The 18,543-nt window shown below is 44.7% G+C and overlaps 1 protein-coding gene across 6 annotated transcripts in view; it reads right to left on the reverse strand.

The window, feature by feature from the left end:
* Window positions 1-18,543, reverse strand: part of LOC142585188 (uncharacterized) — a 57,317-nt gene that overhangs the window by 19,259 nt on the left and 19,515 nt on the right. For 5 of the 6 annotated variants that reach the window (XM_075695743.1, XM_075695746.1, XM_075695747.1 and 2 more), the window contains exons 10-14: window positions 16,122-16,365; window positions 15,647-15,704; window positions 11,919-12,304; window positions 8,478-8,723; window positions 3,087-3,438 (exon numbers count right to left, since the gene is read on the reverse strand). In XM_075695743.1, coding sequence (XP_075551858.1) covers window positions 3,087-3,438; window positions 8,478-8,723; window positions 11,919-12,304; window positions 15,647-15,704; window positions 16,122-16,365 — 1,286 coding nt within the window. The remainder of the gene's footprint in view (window positions 1-3,086; window positions 3,439-8,477; window positions 8,724-11,918; window positions 12,305-15,646; window positions 15,705-16,121; window positions 16,366-18,543) is intronic. The other variant, XM_075695749.1, reaches the window with a different exon arrangement.

Raw genomic sequence — 18,543 nt, forward strand, 5'->3', positions numbered from 1 at the left:
ATCAGTACTACAACTCTGGCAAAACAATCTGAAAACAATGTACAGCACCACACAAGCGAATCTGCAAATTGAAAATAGGCTTTAAGTTGCTGATTCAGCCTCTTCTGCACTTCCCAGCTGCTAGACAAAATTGTCAAGTGCTCACAGATTCAAAGAGCGACAGCTGCACACCTTGCATGCCTTGCACGAAAATAAAGGGAGAACTTAATCTGTCTAATAGCGATTTTTGCAAACACCCAAGACAAAACCTCACTCACTGCTGTTTAATGTATCACTTCTTGTGCAGAGGAATCCAGCTTATGGAACTTTCATTTATTTCAGCCCAGGTAGAAGGAAAATAACCCACTTTATCTGGTGTTCCCTTTTAGTTTGGCACTCCATGCACTTTTTATGGATTGATATTGTGTGCCCATTCAGCTGCCCCTAGTACGCATGCGGAGCCTTGTGACATGCCCGTAAAATTCATGGAAAGCCCAGCACCAAGCCAGTGTGCAGAAGCATAAGCCGAGACACCAGGTCATTCCAGATGCATTGACACGGGGCAGAGGCAGTGAAGAGCGCTTTTAGCTATGCCAGAGGGCATGTAAAGTTAAAATCCTACACGTGTGGTGTCTCACACGTACTCTTGGGACAAAGGAATGACAACACAGTAGTGCAAACAATCACAAGGGCATTTATTTCACCTTTTAAACTCTAATGCTTGCTAGCTCCATTACTTCGCCGATCGGCGCGTGACAAATTGAGGAAGTCTGACTCACAGCAATCGGATAGCGAGCGAATGTGTTAGCTCCCATACTGGACACCAATCAAATGGTGTTGCATTCTAACGATCGTGTTCATCCATTCCAGTGTCCCGCTCCTAAGCCTTTTTCAGCACGGTTCCCGTGAAGCAGCGGGGTGAGCGTCCACGCAGCTCACTGATCCTAAGCCAGAGAGGAAGAGCCTACTCCCTGTTGCACCGAAGCGTTGTTGGGTGGTGTTAGCGGTACTGCACTCATGCCATCTCTTGTAGTATGCTGCAATCACACTGACTGCACCAGCGCTTAGGTATGGGAAGAAGTCGTATTACAGGAGACACGAGAGTCATGCGGGCAAAACAACCATGCTACATGCTACACATGCTACATAATCCAATCCAAACACTCTGCTTACACAAACAACTGAATACAGACTGTCACAAACCGCACTTGTAAATATTATATATGGTATTTAAAAGACCTTACTGAGGGTCTAGTTGGCGTATATTTAACTCAGTAAGTGCACACACATGAGAATAAAAGAACCAAACAGGAGACATGCACTTTTCTCTTGTCCATTTCACTTACTTTTTTTCTGTGGTATATGCATGCACTTATTATTTCAATTATGTAATACAGTACTCTCCAGACAACAGTCAACACCTGCTGTATAGCTCACAGTGACAAATTACACCTGCAAATCAGCTTTTATTAAGATGGCCTGCAACCAGAATAGAGTAGATCAGCAAAAAATGTGTCATGCAGTAAGATCCTGTGTGTATTAGACTGCATACATCTAGGCTTTACTAGCTGATTTCAATGTGCAATTTAGCAAATTAAAAAGTTACCGTAGCATTTAAGCCTTGCATTGTTCTTCAAGTATGCCTACAATCTTGAAAAATTAAATTATGTATAAGCCTGCACCCTTAACTAGTTTGCACCATACGAAGCCTAAACATGTTCATGTGTATTAGTCTGAAGACTATAGCCTGGAAAATACCGTGCTAATTATAAATCAGAAACTTAATTCTCTATGCTTTGCACTCGCCTGTGCATCTCCTCACCGATATGCACCATGCACAAACTTGAGACATCTGTTAAAGGGATCCTGAACCACACTTCCAGCTTGGTGAAAAAATACAATCCGTGGATAGCATACGCTGCTGTGAACATCTCAGCCAAATTTTGCAGTTGTGCGTATCGCACGGAGTTCGCAAACGGTGCACAAAGTCACCTTTTTTTCATACGCTCTCTTTTCAACAGAAGCCTGCTCCTCACTCTTTTTTGGACGCTTTATTTCGTAATATAGCATCCTCCCTGCGGCTACTATTGTGGCTACATATGCAACTGCTATTGGCCAATAGCCGACATCAATCAAGAAGGGTGTTTGGATCAGTGCACTCCTTCGTACTGTTACCGTGTATATTTATCAACGCAGTCTAATAAACAGGCTGAAGTAAGTGAAAGTCTGCTTTCGAATTTCAATAATAATTACGTACTGCCTGAACAAGCTGACCATTATCTGCTCACACTAAGCCCTGGCCACCCGTGTAGGAATTCAACTTTAGCCACCCTGTTTGTCTGTGTTGTAGCCATAGAGTCTCGCTAATTTCAACTACCTTTTGAACACTCAAATAGCCTTGAGTGAACTTGAGGTCAGACCACATGCATGCTTGCCAGCACGTACTCACTTGTGGCCGCTCCTGGACGCCTTGGCAGACTTCGCTTAGTATTGAGCTAATGACAGTGCTTCAAGATGTGCAAGTTGGATGAGGCTACTGCTTGTCAGTTAAGCTTCTACAGGATAAAGACAGTCCGCACCACGTAGCACGGCCAGATTGGAGCATATGAGCGTGAGAGAGCACTAGAGCTCTGTCGTGCACAAAGAAAATGCTGTGCATATGCACTGCAGTTGTGGTCTGCTACATAGTTTAGATACCGATGCCGCCGTATGGTGCCATGACATGTCCACTCGCTGTGCGCAATGAGGCTTGCCGAGGACAACTGCGTTTGGTATGTTGCAGGTGCCAAAAATTGGAAGTAGCGGCATCTACATGAACACCCAAAATCAATTTTTAGCTGCGCACCACAGCAAAGTTCAGCAGGCGAAGCGTTGTGGGCACGCCCCGCTCCACCATAGCCTTCACAGTGCAAGGCATCGAAGAAGGAGCGGAAACACCACAATGGGGATTTTTGATTGCCAATAACTCTGCTTCTGCTGGACGCACTGAAGTACTTTTTGTGGCAAAGTATTTCTGAAATAGTCTAATTTAACTTCAATTGCATTTCTTGACTTTGACAAAAAGTGGCTCAAGGCCCCTTTAAAGAGAAATGCAGGCCACTCCCTACCTTTGGCAAGCTGCTCTTCATCTTCCACCATGTCTGCAGATGGAGTAGGTTTTTCCGGATCCTCCACGTCTGATTTTTCCTCCTCTGCAGTGGTGGCTTCTGGTGGCGAATGTTTGTCGTCAGGCAGAGCCGCACCCTTGTCTGCCTGCCGCTGTTGTTTTGATGAAATGCCATCAGCCCTAATATCCTTGGGTTGCCTGGTGTCCACTACCTCGTCTTCCACCGTTACTGCCTCCGCTACTCCTTCCCCTTCCTCCTCCTCATCTTCTTCGTCATCTACCTCCTCCTCCTCTTCATCCATCTCCTCTTCCTCATCAGCAGGCTCCTCTAGAAGGGTGGTAGTGCCTCCTACCTGAAATCCACAGAGCATATTACACACATGCCATGCTTAATGGATAGTTGGCAAGGTGGGAATCAGCAAGCAGATAATCTTGTTTTTTTTTTCTCATTTTTTAAAAGTTGTCTCAAATGAAATAACCTGAAAACTTTTCGAAATAATATAAGGAACAGACAAAATGTTAAGAATTTTGATGATCTGCCAGCTAGAGTAAAAATTTCAAAGACTTTGTGCTCAGTATACAAAAGTAAGATGTGTTGCACCAGGTACTGCGTCCGGAGTCGCCACGGGCATCTGTGCCCCGGTCACAGCATTGATCAACGAAACAGCTGTGGTGCCGTAGAGTATCTCCATCGTTCAGGCACAGCTATCACAGGTCTGGTAATGGAATCCTGCCATGTGGTTCAAACAAGTTGAGACTACCTTCAACCTGCGACGCATCACTACCTGCACATACTTTCGGTCATTTCTTCTGAAAGGGCCAGTGAGTTCAGTGGCATTGAGGCGTCCCACCCAATCACACCGTATCATTACATCAAGGCAGCGCCACTTGCGTGTAAGACGCCTTTTGAGCAAAGTCAGCTTCAACTGCTGCTTAACATGGAAGAACATAGTGGCAACCATCATAGCTCCTTCGTTATATGCAACAACAGGTCCTCCGACAGTGGCTGCAAACAGGATATGAACAGCCTACTTCCTTGCGAGCGGTTTTCTCAGTGGTTAATGCAAAAAATTGGTCACAGTGGATGATACACCATCAGAGAAGCTGGCAAAGAACCCCAATGCATTGTACATTATGGTGTACTGTGCAGTCAATGATTACCATAGCTATGACAGCAGCTTCAACTCTGTCATCAAGCCTTGAGGTCTAGAAGTCACTACTGAAGGTGAAGATTGACCAGCTGTCAGGTTGCTGCTGTGGTTCTTGCGCTGTTGGTGCAATCCCACCTATGCTTGAAGACCAATGTCGCAGTCCCCTTCATGCTCAACACTGCATGCTGATGAGTACAGCTGGCACTATCAGAACTTCGGTACCAGTACACACCAGTGTGTGGGCAACTTGGAAAAAGGTTGTTGATGGCCAGCTGCGGCCTCCTGTCCATTGATAAGCCTACTACTTTGCATCACTTACAAGCTCGCCAGTCATTTTTTGGTTGACATTGGTGTTGATGTCACTATTAGACTGCAGCTCTTAGGCGCCTGCTCCTACGTTGAGCGTCAGCGTCGTACCTCGTAATCGAGAGAACGAGCACAGCGAAAGATTAAAGCGAATGCGGACCGCAATGAGAGATGAAAGAAGAGAGTGCGAGGAGGAAAGTGGAGGAGGCGTGGAGGGGAGACGGTCTGTGCATGCATCGAGTTGCTGGCAGCCACGGCATCTGTCACTGCGTGACTGATCTCATCTGTGCTTCTGAGAGGGCGCCAGCACAGCCCGACGTCGAGAGGGCTAAGCTCATCTGCAGTGTCAGCTGCTGAGGTCAGTTCGTGGTACCAGCGTGGGTGACGAGGATCACTGCTCCTGCAAGGGGCGATGGCGAGCGTCTACAAGTAAGGCTCGATATGACGCTCCCTTTTTAACCTATTTAGAGTGTCACGTCCACACAGCTGCCTATCGCCTGATGGCCAGTGGTATCGTGGAGTGATTGCATCATCAACTCAAGGTTGACCTCATTATTCATGATGCTAGTTTCTGCTGGGCCAACAAACTTCCCCTCGTCTTCCTTGGCCCTCACTTCTGCTTTTAAAGGATACCTCAACTGCATGGACAGAGATGGTTTATGGCACCACTCTAAGGCTGTCAAGCGAATTTTTCATTCAGTGCACTACAGCACCACTCACTGCACAGGAATACGCCGAAAAACTCTGGCTGGTCTTTCAGTGACTGCAACCTACCCCTTCCTAGATGCCTCCTACTCTCAGTGTCTTTGTGAGCAAGGACCTCACCGTCCTGATCCACATCATCTATCAATCTACTGGGAGGGCATTTGGCTGTTCCTTGTGCTATGTCACTGCCCCTTCTCCAGTTCTGCACCAATCTAAGATGTTGATCACCCGTGTAAAGCATTTCGATGCGGTTGGTGCACTCTATCACATCAAGCCTGTGTTCACTATTGACTAGATAGTAGCATCACAGCTGACGATTTTGTATGCCACTTCAATGGCAGTACTAACCCTCCTATTCAGAAATGCATCTTAACTCGAAGCCAATGCTTGACTTGATGTAAAGCACGCCTGGCGTAAACGTTTCCGAGACGCGCATCATGTTGGCTTTGGCGCATTCACAACAGGCGGCATTTAAATAAAGTCAAGCATGGGCTTCAAGTTAAAGGCGCATTTCTAAATACGAGGGTAACGATATGGCCGATACAAACGCGTCACCTGGAACCCCCTTCAGTGTCCATGGTGGTCGAGATGGGTTTTTAATGTCAAGAGGAAGGGCCCTCTAGCGGCAACCTTACCTTCCCAAACAGCATTTTCTTTTTTTTAGCACACTTCAGCACTCTGCTCTGGTTCCCCGAGCTGCGCATGCTTGAGACAACATATTGGGATTCTCTTCGCTGGCCTCCCCAGCTGCCTATGCTTTTGCTTAGCCATATGACATGACCAAAGCTAAAGTACCTAGCCTTCGTCAGCACAGGAGAACCAGTTTATAACGAACTCGATAGTTATGCGAAAAGTGGTTGTTATATCAGTAGTTTATTATATATGGACTCGCCCTTAAGTACGCTAAGAAATTAAGTGCACTGAAGGTGGCATGAGCAGTTACAATTCGGCAGCGCTTTGGTCCGAAAACCAGTTCAGTGTTATTTTTGTTCTTGGTGCACTCCTGCAGCTAGCTGCAAATTTCTGTCAAGAATGTCCATCTAAAGAATTAAATGCAGTGTTGTATAGCTCTTTCAAAACTGCAAGTGCAGCCGCCATTTCCTATTCGGGAGCTTGTCATATATTTTACCACCAGGACGAAATGACAGTGTCTTTCAGAAGAGAAAGAAGCGTTCTAGTTGGCTGGAAGCGTAAATTTTGAAAGCTACCGCGGCATTCTACGAAAGTCTCAGACATAGTGGTCTCAGCATTATAATGCACGTCAGTCACACAAGAGCCATAAAATTACGTTCTCTATGTCGCTTCTGGCATTAACAATATGCGATGTTCGAAAGGTAGAATGCCACGGCGGACCATTACCAGCAATCGGCAACACGTAAAGGAAGCACCACCAGACCGTGATGTCCCCATAAAGCTGTAGCAACCGCGGATCCTTTGCTACATTGCGTGGCAGCAGTGCATGGTGCAGTGTTCTTGCTAACTCTGGTCACGTGAATATTGAAAGTAACGACAAGAACGAGCAGCCGTTGATCCCATGGTAGAAGGACACAGATGATCGTTTCAAATCGTTGAAAATAGAAGTAATGCATGTGGTGATGCATGGACAATTGCGCAAAAACGAGAGTGTCACCATCATGGCATCTGATATCACATTGGCACATGCACCAGTGCATGCCCCACATCATGCTGTTTATTCTTCACGCCTGCCTTGAAAGCGAGTGGCCGTCTTCGCGGCTTCCAAAATACGTGCAAGGCGGTCACTCGCTTATCTTGAAAGCCGTATCATTGTTGCGGTTGGACTGGAACAGGGCGCACGCTGCCGTGCACTCAATTTTGTCACGCTTCCATGCTTTGGTACTCCACGTGCACCCTCTTTTTACCGTGACCGAGTTAGAAGCATTTGTTGTAACAGTACGGCGATTTAAAAAACGTCTGTTATATCTGGAAGCACTTTCTATAGGCACGGCTGGAAAATTGTAAACGGACTGAAATGTGGTCACTATAACTGATAGATTGTTATATCTGGGATCGTTATAAGTGGGTTCGACCGCATACCTCTATTATTCCAAGCTATGCAGCCAAGGGAAACAAAAAATGGGGAAAAAAATTATTAGCGTATATAATTTTGTCACAGCTCCTGCTTTGTGGAAAATTTTTCCCTAGGTGTCGTGAACCACAAAAGTGAATGGATCCCAGGATGTGAGAAAACACTGAATTTCCGAGCAGCATGTAACCATGACCAGCAAACTGTACAGCACAATGTTTGCATGCGCTAGTAGAGGCTGGCTATGTTCTGAGGCTGGAGAGATAAATTTTACTTTTCTCAGACACTGTGGTCTGTAACTTTTGCAGTTGACTGTACGTCACTGAACACCACCACACTAGAATGGGCTACTTCATTTAGTGAAACCTGCTCAAGTTCACTACTCCAGTGACTGCAGTCATCGCACTGCAGTCATTGCAATCACTGCATTATGAGGCAGAAACTTGGAGGATAACAAGGAAGCCCGAGAAGAAGTTAAGGGCCGGGGAAATAAATGATGGAATGAAAAATTATGCACATACAGGAAGAGAGGGGTGTTAAGCAAACAGGGGTAGCAAATATTCTAGTTGATATCACAAGGAAGAAATGGAATCGGGCAGGCCATGCAAGGAACTGCTGGTCTGTAGAGTTACAGAATGGGTACCAAGATGGGGAAACTCAGTCAATGACAGCAGGTAACTACGTTGCGTGATGAAATTATGGAAGCTGCAAGCATAGGGTGAAGTCAGCTGAAGCAACACAGAGGCAACTGGAGATCACTGAGAGAGGCCTTGACGTGCAGTAGACATAAATTACGCTGATGATGATGATGGCTGCAATGACAGATTGAATGCTAAAACAGCCTAAAAAAATTTCATCACATAACCTACTCTGCCCCGTCTTCCAGTGGAGTTTCATTAAGCTGAATGCCTTGATAAGCTGTCAGCTCTTCAGCTTTGGTAAGCTGTAAGCTACAAGGTTTAGGAAGCCTAGCTTTTTATGTAGAAAAAAAAAGTTTAACATACAAAACCTATAATTTATGCACACTGGATGCTAAGGACTCTCGTAGGACCCCAGTGGCCAGCGTTATGCGACAATCAAACAGCACATGCTTGCAACGGCAAGAGCAAGGGGCAAGCTCTCAGAACAAAGAAAGCATGGCTCCAATGAATGTCATCTCAGGGCACGTCCTTTGAAAGCCACCCACCTTCTCCTTGCAGGAGAGGATTGTCTTTTTAAGCTTCTCTTGGAAATCATCAGCTGGAGCTAAAGGCTGCTCTTCGGTAGAGGGTGGCTCTTTTGCGGCAAACTGGCTGGACGGCACTTCACCCTGGTCGGTCGTCACGGTCGTGCTTGAGACCTCGCATGACGATGGGCTCTGACCACTCTTTGGGATGCTGCCGGCTGCCGAAGCCACGGTTCGCTTGTCACCGCTGCTCTCATCTTCAGCATCCTTAAAGAGCAAATGAAGCCAAAGCTTCAAGCTCCGTATAAAAACAAGAAAGCCTTGAATGTGGAATGTCAATGCCATATTTAAATGAATGTAATGCCAGAGCATACTTTTGACTAGGAATGTAAGATAAAAATATTATGATTATATAATGCGAACTAATTATTCATAATTCTGCTGTATCTGCGGCCTTTGAACATAGTGTGATGAGTGATACGTCGCCACGACATGCATCCCCATGGTGCTACCTGCATAAATGCAGGGTATCTTAAAGGGACACTAAAGCGAAACAATAAATCAGTTTCGACTAATGAAGCATTGCTTGGGAACCCTGCATGCAGTCATTTAAAAAAAAAAACAGTTTGATTATTAGATGAGAAAATGAAGGTCCAAGTATCAGTATTTGAATTTCGCACCGAAACCCCAGCTCCGGTACGTCAGCGTGACATCAGGGATTCCAAAGTATGTTTTCGCATTTCGGCCGTGTTGGCTGAATAAAGGTTCCCGAAACTTGCCAATATTTGGTTCCTTTAGAACACAATGTAGTCAATCTGTACCTCTATATCTAATTAGTAGGCCCTAGAAGATGCCATCAAAATCCAAGATGCCACAGCCCCCAGGTGCGGGAACTGAAGTAGGCGTCGCCACCCGTATTTCGCTTTTGCGCTTTTTCTGGCTTACCGAACGTCTTATCGTTGTAAGAGTGGTGTTTTTGGTGTTGTAGAATGGTAATTTACTAATGCAGAAGAAATCATTTTTCACTTTAGTGTCCCTTTAAAATAGCCCATTGTGCTATGGGCTATTCTAAATGTTCTAGTAGTAGTATGGTGTCTGCACATAAAGCATAATGCACAGGCACAAGGGAAGCTGCATTCGTGCAATATGACCCTGTATGATGCTTGCTGCTGTATTGGTTCAGGCAAATGATCCTAAGTGCCCAAGTAGGCTGTCTTACTGTAGTTGAATTTGCTGTGCCCTTATTTCCTTCCGTTTTATAGTGGTGGGCTCACCAGTGCACTGATTTTCTTTTGTTTTACTGAGTGGTGTGCTCATCATAATCAAACCTGTGCCTCCAGCTACTAAGAAGTAGGCTTTGCCACTGAGCCTAGTTATTTGGTTCCACATGTTAAAGCGTTAAAAATAAATGGAGGAAGACGAGACATAAGTGAAAAACTTAAGAAAAATGAGACAATGTAATTTCTTACTCTTGAGGCACAATTTTTAATAAAAGCACAGTGCTTTCTCAAAAAAGAGAAAGACGAGAGCTTACGTGATGTTCAGGCATATGGCTCATTGCTTGGGATGGTCAGGTACCAGTGCAAACAAACCAAACCCCATTCATGTATGCATTGGAAAAATCCAGAAATACTGACAAAAAAAAAAAAATGTTGCTGTGGCTTCGCACCAACATAATGGAGCAACACATGAGTATTGTGGAAGGATACAGTTCAAGCTGCATGGCGGCTTAGGCAGATTACATCAAAAAAGATTTTGCTGCACAAAGTCATGTTTCCTCATCTGTTAGGAACTATCACGGTGGTTAAAGGCAAGCCGAAAACATTTTAAGACTTTAAAATGCTGCTGCCTTCTGCTAAGCATACCCGTAAGAAGGTAAAAATTTGTCTTCAGCTGCTCATCTGCACTGCACAGCACCTTGAAAAAGCTATGCATGCCCTGCTTGGTTTCAAGGAAAACTAGATTCAATAATAGCCGACGTCATTAAATGGAACAGACAAAGGTACTAAATTTGAAACGGAGATTTCTTTTTCTTTAAACACAAAAATTAAGCAGTGCAGAAATCTTAATGCCTCCCTGCACTTCTGTCAATGTAACTACCGAGGCAGAATCATGTAACAATCTGTTTAGTACAAGAAGGTCATAGTGAATGACTGTACAGGACAGAAATACTGAACAGAAATATAGAAAAAACAATGTAAGAAAGAGAGAGTGGCCACCACCATATTCCAGGGCAGAGATGAAAATGCACTTGCATTAACACTAAAGCTGCGCAACCACAATCTTGATGCAGACACCATAGCAGCCCCTCTCGATATAAACAGCAGCCTCAATATCGAATGTGTGCATGTTCTGCATGTGGTTTCAGCATGTCCATTCATTAGGCATTTCTGGCCATGGTGGCCTTCTCTGTATAGACAAAAGCTTCAAATGTAGACTGAAAGGCATGTCTAGATTAAAATGCTTCAAAATGTTTTAAACACACAGTGGACCAAATAAACTTCAGAGGTTTATTGCGAGGCCTATTTGAATTAATGAAAGGGAACTTGGCCAAGCCCTGCGAGGGGTTCTGCTTGTAACAGTGTGAGCTGTAAAAGCACGACGCAGCAATGGCAGAGCCAGAAATTTTTTTTCGGGGGGCATACACTTGAACAGGAACACCATTAGCAAGGGAGGGGGCTGGGCAGGCCACACACAAAAATAAATATCGAGGGGAGGTGGGGGGGGGGGGGGCACGTGCGCACACGTTCGGTGTGCCAACCCCTGGCTACGCCACTGCCACATAGGGAACATCCAACTACAATAATTCTTAAACAGAGTTTAGGCAGAGTTTAGTAATAGCAGCGATAGAAGCAAATGAAATGTTGTGAGGTGATCGTGTGAGGGGGGCAAGCTACCCTCCTTGAAGAAGAGGCTCTTTCTCACTTTTTCGACCAGTGTCTACAAGCGACATTCCTTCTCTGCCTTCTTCCATGTGGAAGCACAAGGTCTACATGAAATCTGTATTTCATTACCTTACTCACCTACCCCCTTTTGCCCCTTTCCCATGTTTTTTGCTGTACGGTGTATTCCCTGTGATGGTCTTGCACTTTTTGCATATCATGAGGATCTGTGAGTTCACATTTCTGCAGGCTATTTGCCCACGACAGCTGGCATATGTAGCTTGGAGGTGGCAGCTACGATGCCATCTCTGCTGGTAGGGAGAGTAGCTTCAAGAACAATGGTGCGTGTGCTTTTATTTGACTACTTCGCAGACACCATCGTCACCGTATGATCTACTACCCACCACACTCGACTGTTTGCAATGCCCAGAGCTGGTGAGGGGCCCTAGTTACCTGAATTTTAGCTGATCTGAGTTTAAATCGTAGCTAGTCTGCTGTATGAGGAAGCAGAGTTCTGGTTCCATAACATGCCGGCCTATTACTGAACCCTGCTACGAGGACAATGATCAGCAGCACTCACTGGAGTAGAATTGCTCCTGTCACTGCTGATGGAGCGTTCGATCTTCTTCAATGCACTGACCAGGCTTTCGAATTTGCGGTTCATCATCTTTGGAAGGTCTTCCATGTCCTCTTTGGAGACTTTCATCTGCAGTTCTCCCGGCAGTTCGGAACTGACCTCAAAGATCCCCTGCGGTGCACCATCAGGAAGCGGCACTAGTGTCCCCTTTTCTTCTTTCACCAGAGATGTCTCCTTTCTGGGAGAAGGCAGTGGTGTGATGAGCTCAGTTTCTTTTTTTGGATCCGCTCTAGTGGGAGTTGAACTCGCCGAACTGGTTACAGACTTGTATTTTGACGACTTTGGCGTGTCGCTCTGCATGTCCTTCTCGAGCGGATCCAGTGATGGAGCTGAAAGAGGTGAAAGTACCTCAAAATGAGCCAGCATCCACTTCTCCGACACTAATACAATTCAAAATTTCGTGAAACGCTCGAGCACCTGGGCCTTCTGTAGATAAAGCTATCATACAACAGTGTATTTCTGGTTTTTCATAAAATATAGGAGGCACTGTGTTAACACAATCTTCGCAGTCATTCTTTATTCATTTTTTTGTTGTTGCATCTTTGCATGTTTGATCTTTACTTCTAAACACTCTCCCTATTATTGCTAATACTGTCAAGACACATGATGATTGTTTATACCAACACTCTTCTGACAGCAATGCACACAATGCGATGCAACTACCAAGTAATTGTACAAGTAAAAAAAAAAAAAAATCTAGGTTTGCCTGAAGTGACATGGCAGGAAACTGGCTGCAACAGTTGAAATAGTGCTCAAACCCATTTTCTTTTTTTGATGACAGGAAAATCACACCACTATGCGGGGAAAGTGCCATTTCTTGGCAGCCAGCACCCGGAAAACAGTAGACAGTACGGTGCTCGCTGCGTTGCTAGTGCTTTTGTACCCATACAAAAACAATTTTTAACTTGATTTTTCCTTTGTTTTTGCGATCACCTTCAGCTTTCAGTAATCTGTCCCAAAAGTGCGCATAATCAAAGTATGCGCCGTGTATCACCCCAGCCAGCAAAGGAGCACATCGGCTCCGCAAGTACTTCAACAGAGGGAGAGAAAGCATATGTAACCGATGCGGTCAACAACTACTGAAGCTTCTACAAGATATGCGAATTTTACAATCACGAGAGAGAAGAGGGAGAGAGCAAGCACTCTGAAACACCCTCTCAGACCTCGACCCACAGGGAGCAGCGTGAGAGGAGGGAGGCGACAGCCCGAGCGTGCTCACTGTGTCAATACCCCCTACCCTCCTCAAAGACGTTTCAGGGGCTGTGGCCGAAAATGCGAGAAATGTCCAGAAGATTTCCAGGCTTTGTTCATGCCATGGGAGCACGACCCCATTAGAAAGTTTGAGAAATGCCGGCGAAGGCGATAAAAGCGCTGTGCTGGAATTAAGGGGGCAGACTGCACCGGTGAAGAGATGTAAAGCGCAGAATGACCGCCTGAAAAGAAGAGGGTCCCCGACAGGCTAGCTGACGAGTTCCTCGGGTGCCTGCACTTCCGGAAGAAGTCCCTTCTCTGAGATTTGCCTCAAGTTACGCCGAGGACGTCTGGCTCAAGACCAGCATGGGTGAATACGAGTGGACACTTGATACTTCATTCGTTCTGTACTATATGTGTTGAACTCTTAGTGCTTGTCGCTTATTATTTTCTATAGTTTTGTGAACACCCATCGGAATCGCATTGCGATGTGCCTAGCCGAAGTGTACCATGTGTATGTAACCGCCGTATTTGAAGAATATATTTCGTTAAGTTCTGACAACTCTGGGCTCTGGCTTGGTCTTTGGACCACAACCGGTGTTCGCTGGCATACCAGAAGGCCTCTTATTAATTGTCCGTGCTTTCGTGAAGTTATTTTCGGAGGCTAAGTCAGCTTTAAAATTTGGCCCGGCATTGGCAGCTCATTCACGGGGTGTGTGACATAATCAAACATTACATTTTGCCATTTCACAACATATTGCAGATCCGATAAATCCGATTTCAGATATAACCAACCTTTCTCTTTGAGTTACTAAGGTCCATTGTAACGGCCATCGACTGTACTGTTAGGGATGGATGCACACGAAGGAAGCTGATGTGAGTCAGGTCAAATGATAGGTTATTCATTGGGCTAAACTTGTGCACCGCAAAACAAAACAAGAAACTTGGTAACAGCGAGAGTAACTAGTATGGCCGATGGTTGTTGAATAGATTTACATGTCTTACAAATGGCTGCGATTTATAGCATATAAGTCAGCATTGTATAGTTCTGGAACATGCTGCATGCCTTGCATATAGGGTCATATCACGGCTAGTGCCCTAGCCATGTCGCTCGACCATCTCATATTTTGCTTTAAAAATATCATGGCTATATACTACCTTGCTCAGAGTGATTTTCCAAGCTACTGTTGCCAAAGAAAAATCACACAGTGGCGCTTTTGACTCGGAAGTGCAGCCGTGTGCTGGCTCCTGCTCCCATTGCAAGTAACCATATTTTTCCATGTATAACCCATACCAAAAATTGAAACAATGTAGCAGTAGAGTCGAGGTGTGGGTTATATGAGTTTTGCCTTCAGATGCAGTTTCACAGCAGCAAAACGTCAGACTTAAAGCATAGCTTCATGGCAACACATGCTGTGCTGCCATGAAGCCGCTCTTCTGGAACTATCACAAGCTGCCAGCAAACGTTGGCACCAAGGACAACATAGGTGAAATCAATTGTACTCACTAAATGAATTAAAGAAATTACAAATGAATGAAAATGAAAGTGGATGAAAAAACAACTTGCCGCAGGTGTGGAACGATCCCACGTCTTCACATTATGCTTGCGATGCTCTACCAATTGAGCTACTGCAGCGCCGTTTTTCCATCCACTTTCTTGGGTATTTATGTTTCCTACTAGAATCCTTGGTGTGTTAGCCAGCGCCACCACTCACAAACCTTGGCGGGGGATGTGTAATATCCTTTCTGCCGTAGGCCTCATGAGTACGTGATCTTTTTGGGTGAAGGCAACTAGTCAATAAACCTATGCATGCTACCCATGCATGAAACGACGATAGCTCAATTGGTAGAGCATCGCACACGTAATGCGAAGACGTGGGATTGTTCCCCACCTGCGGCAAGTTGTTTTTTCATCCACTTTCATTTCCATTTATTTATAATTTCTTGATTCATATAGTAAGTACAAGTGATTTCCTCTATGTTGTCCTTGGTGTCAATGTTTGTTGGCGTCTTATGATATGATTAATAAAAATCAGGCCTCTCGGATAACCCCCTTTCTTCTCGTTTATTCCTTCTGGAACTAGTCACTTGTGTAAGCTCAGTGCTTGCACTGCAATACGCAGCACTGCACGCAAGTCCTGCACTCAAGGAGCTTCCTTTACTTCAAACAAGTTTTCGGGCTCCTTCGAGTTCGAATTGTCCAAAAGTTATGAGACAGGCTTCCTTGGACACAACAGAAAGGTTTACATCCAGGGGTGTCCAGGACATTATGGTAACAAAACAAATGCAGCTGAAGAAGTTGCCCATAAAAGCTATGACTGTAATACAGCAGCACAACACATTGCTTCCAACGGCTGGCCAAAGCAACAATTAAGATGATGAAATACACAATCTACTAGAAGAGTGCGCTATAGCAGATATAGTTCTAACAATGTAGACAACAAGTTGTGAAAGGACAGGAGTCATCAAAATGTCCTCACCTGAACTAAGCTCACTGTCCTCTGTTTTCGGAGACTTGCTTGATGTTTCACTCTCCTTCTAGAATGACGAAAAACAACAGATATGTCTATAAGGTCGTCACTGCGTCACAATCAACAAAATACTGAACCAAGGCTTTGAGTGAGTTCTCTGAGACCATTAAAAAGGTCTAGCAAACATTACAAAGCCATCAAATCGCATTTCAAGTTCAAGTTGAGCAAGTGAAAACATATTTTTTTATACAGCCATAAAGATTGTCACAAACTAGCACATGCTCAAAAGTGTCCCACTCCCCTCTCTCACACACACAAGGACACATCATATCCTTGCTCAGAAAAAATATATGGCACGTCCTCATTATTGTTAAAGGTATCCATAATAGCTCAATCTTCTAGAGCTAGCGATACAACACAGCACCAACTTTAAGCCACATACATAAACCAAGGACATTGCATAAAATGGATGAACTGTGCATGCCTCCTTCTGCTGATCTTGTTGCTGGTGTTTCACTGGTGGGGGCGATGCCTGGGAGCACTGAAAATCTTCAGCCGTCAGTGTAGTCCGGAGCGCGCTGTAGCGATACTCGCCAAACTTCTTGCGGTACTTCTGGATGTAGATTTCCAGCTCCTCGACAGCATTGTGGAGGCCCTTCTTGCGATTCTTGATGTCCGTCGGGGACTCCTTAGAGAGCAGAAAGCACTGGGCCATGGGGACCCACGCCCTGCATGCAGTGAAGTGTCTTCTGTGACAAGTGCTCAGGTGGAGGCAAGTACAGTCTTAACATCAACAGGCCTTGCTATGACATGCAAAATTGATTTTGTTGAAAGTTTGCAGTGGCTAGCAGACAAAGGTGAAGAAAGCAACATATTGTGTCCTCTTTTTCGACTAGTCGTGCTAAATTTTCAACATACACCCACACCAACTATTTCAGTACAGCCCACTCCTTTGCAAGATTGATCTGAAATGTTAGAATCGCTCAATGTCTGAATCAAAACAAATGTTAAGAAAGCAAGGGTGCCTTTAGAGACTTCTGAACACGAGTGAAATAAAAATCAGGGCAGAATAACACGTGTCAAATAATTTAAAGTAAACTGCAGTCCACTGCATGTTCATCTGCTGCAATGTTTTTTTCACAGCAAGTGTGGTGAGAAGATGCAGCAGGTCTATTTGAATCCCATGTGTTTGCTAACACACAACTAAGGACATGGCCACATCTTTATGCTTTGCTGCAATGTCACAATGCAAAATGGGCAGTTGGGTTTTCTCGGTGCATGCATCTGTGCCCTGCTCTAGCTGGTACAAAAACACCAGCATTAGCAGACATGTTTATAGACTGCTCAAATAACACGTGGCAGCATTGTGTTAAACACTTCACTTAATAAAAAGTGAAACCAAAGCAACACTGTTGTGGTCTTGCATGACTATAAGCAGTATGGGCTGTAATTACAGCCAAGTTAAGGATAAAACAATCTTACAGAAGCAGTAACTGCTACGAAATCCCAATGCCCATCAGAACTAAGGAGTGGCAACACCCGAGTGGGAAAGGTTGCGGAACTATTCCACATTTTCTAACCTGCGGCATGGAATGGCAATGGAATGAGAGCCTGAGATTCTGGAATAGACTTAGAATCAAATAGGCGCAGAGTATACTAGAGTGTTAAACATTCATTTTGAAGATAAGGTCTTTTTTTCTTGAGGCAAGCAGTGGGAAAAATATATTTATAGTCAATGGCTGATTTTCCGGATGCCTGATTTTTCTGACAAGCCCTATAGCTCAGCCGCCTTCACAGCAGCCCCCCCACGTTCTGTAGAGTCAACCTATGTGAACGTATGAAATTTTGGGTGCATAAACCCTACACTGTCCGATTTTCAGGATTTTTTCTGCCATGGCCAGAGGTCTGAAACAGCATTAATCGAAGCCAGCGACACTGCCTTGAATCGGTGCTCTCACACGCACATCCGCTAGCAGCCGCAGCCACCACCAGGGTAACGCCAGGCCTAGCTACTCTGACTTTCGCTACCAAGTTTCTTGCTGTTCGGCACCATGTTTTTAATTTAAAGGACTCGCTGCTGTTACCAATGGTGCCGATTCCGCCTTTGCAATTCTCGCCAATGGCTTTGAAGCTCGGAGGGCACGGTGCGTTGCATAATGTGGGTTCCCGAAAGTCAGCTTCGCCTAAATACAGTAATATTGCGTGGCGAAGCATACACGAAGCCTGTATTCCTTAATTATTAGGGTTGTGTGAATAGAGATTTTTGATATAGAGATTTATACAGTACCAGTGGCACCCACGACGATAATGGAAGAGATAATAGTCTAGAGGAATTCGAAATTCCACAGGTAATGCCGGAAGAAGTAAAGAAAGCCTTGGGAGCTATGCAAAGGGGGAAGGTTTGAGACAGAATCAAATAATACCAGAATCGAATCGAGTAGTTTTCAAATAATGAACCACCGCTATCCCAATTAATATAAAACAATGTTTACATCCTAGTATTCTTGAAGTTCAAGTTTCTGTCATTACACAGTACGTTATGAAGCGTTGCTTATTAAAAGCACAAATGGAGCATTAGGAACAAACAAGTGGTTTCTTCAGATGCAAAGGACTCGTAAGTAAGCGTGAATGATCGCTGTATAGCTTGCAAAGTATAACTACCTAAGCTATGTAGCCTGCTCTACTACACAAGTTCTCATGTTTTATGCCTATACTCTGCCCGTGGGGGTGAAAATTTGCCGTATTTTTGCTTTACTATTTTGTTTATTTGGGTGCGGTTGACGTTCTGAAATATTCAAAAACTATTAGAAAGATATTCGCATCTACAAATATACAAATATAGACAATATAGATGCAAATACTGACTATTCGATTCGAAAACCGAATCAAATAGGACACTACTCGAT

Source organism: Dermacentor variabilis, chromosome 6 (genome assembly GCF_050947875.1).
Source record: "Dermacentor variabilis isolate Ectoservices chromosome 6, ASM5094787v1, whole genome shotgun sequence".
In the NCBI taxonomy this organism is placed as follows: Eukaryota; Metazoa; Arthropoda; class Arachnida; order Ixodida; family Ixodidae; genus Dermacentor; species Dermacentor variabilis.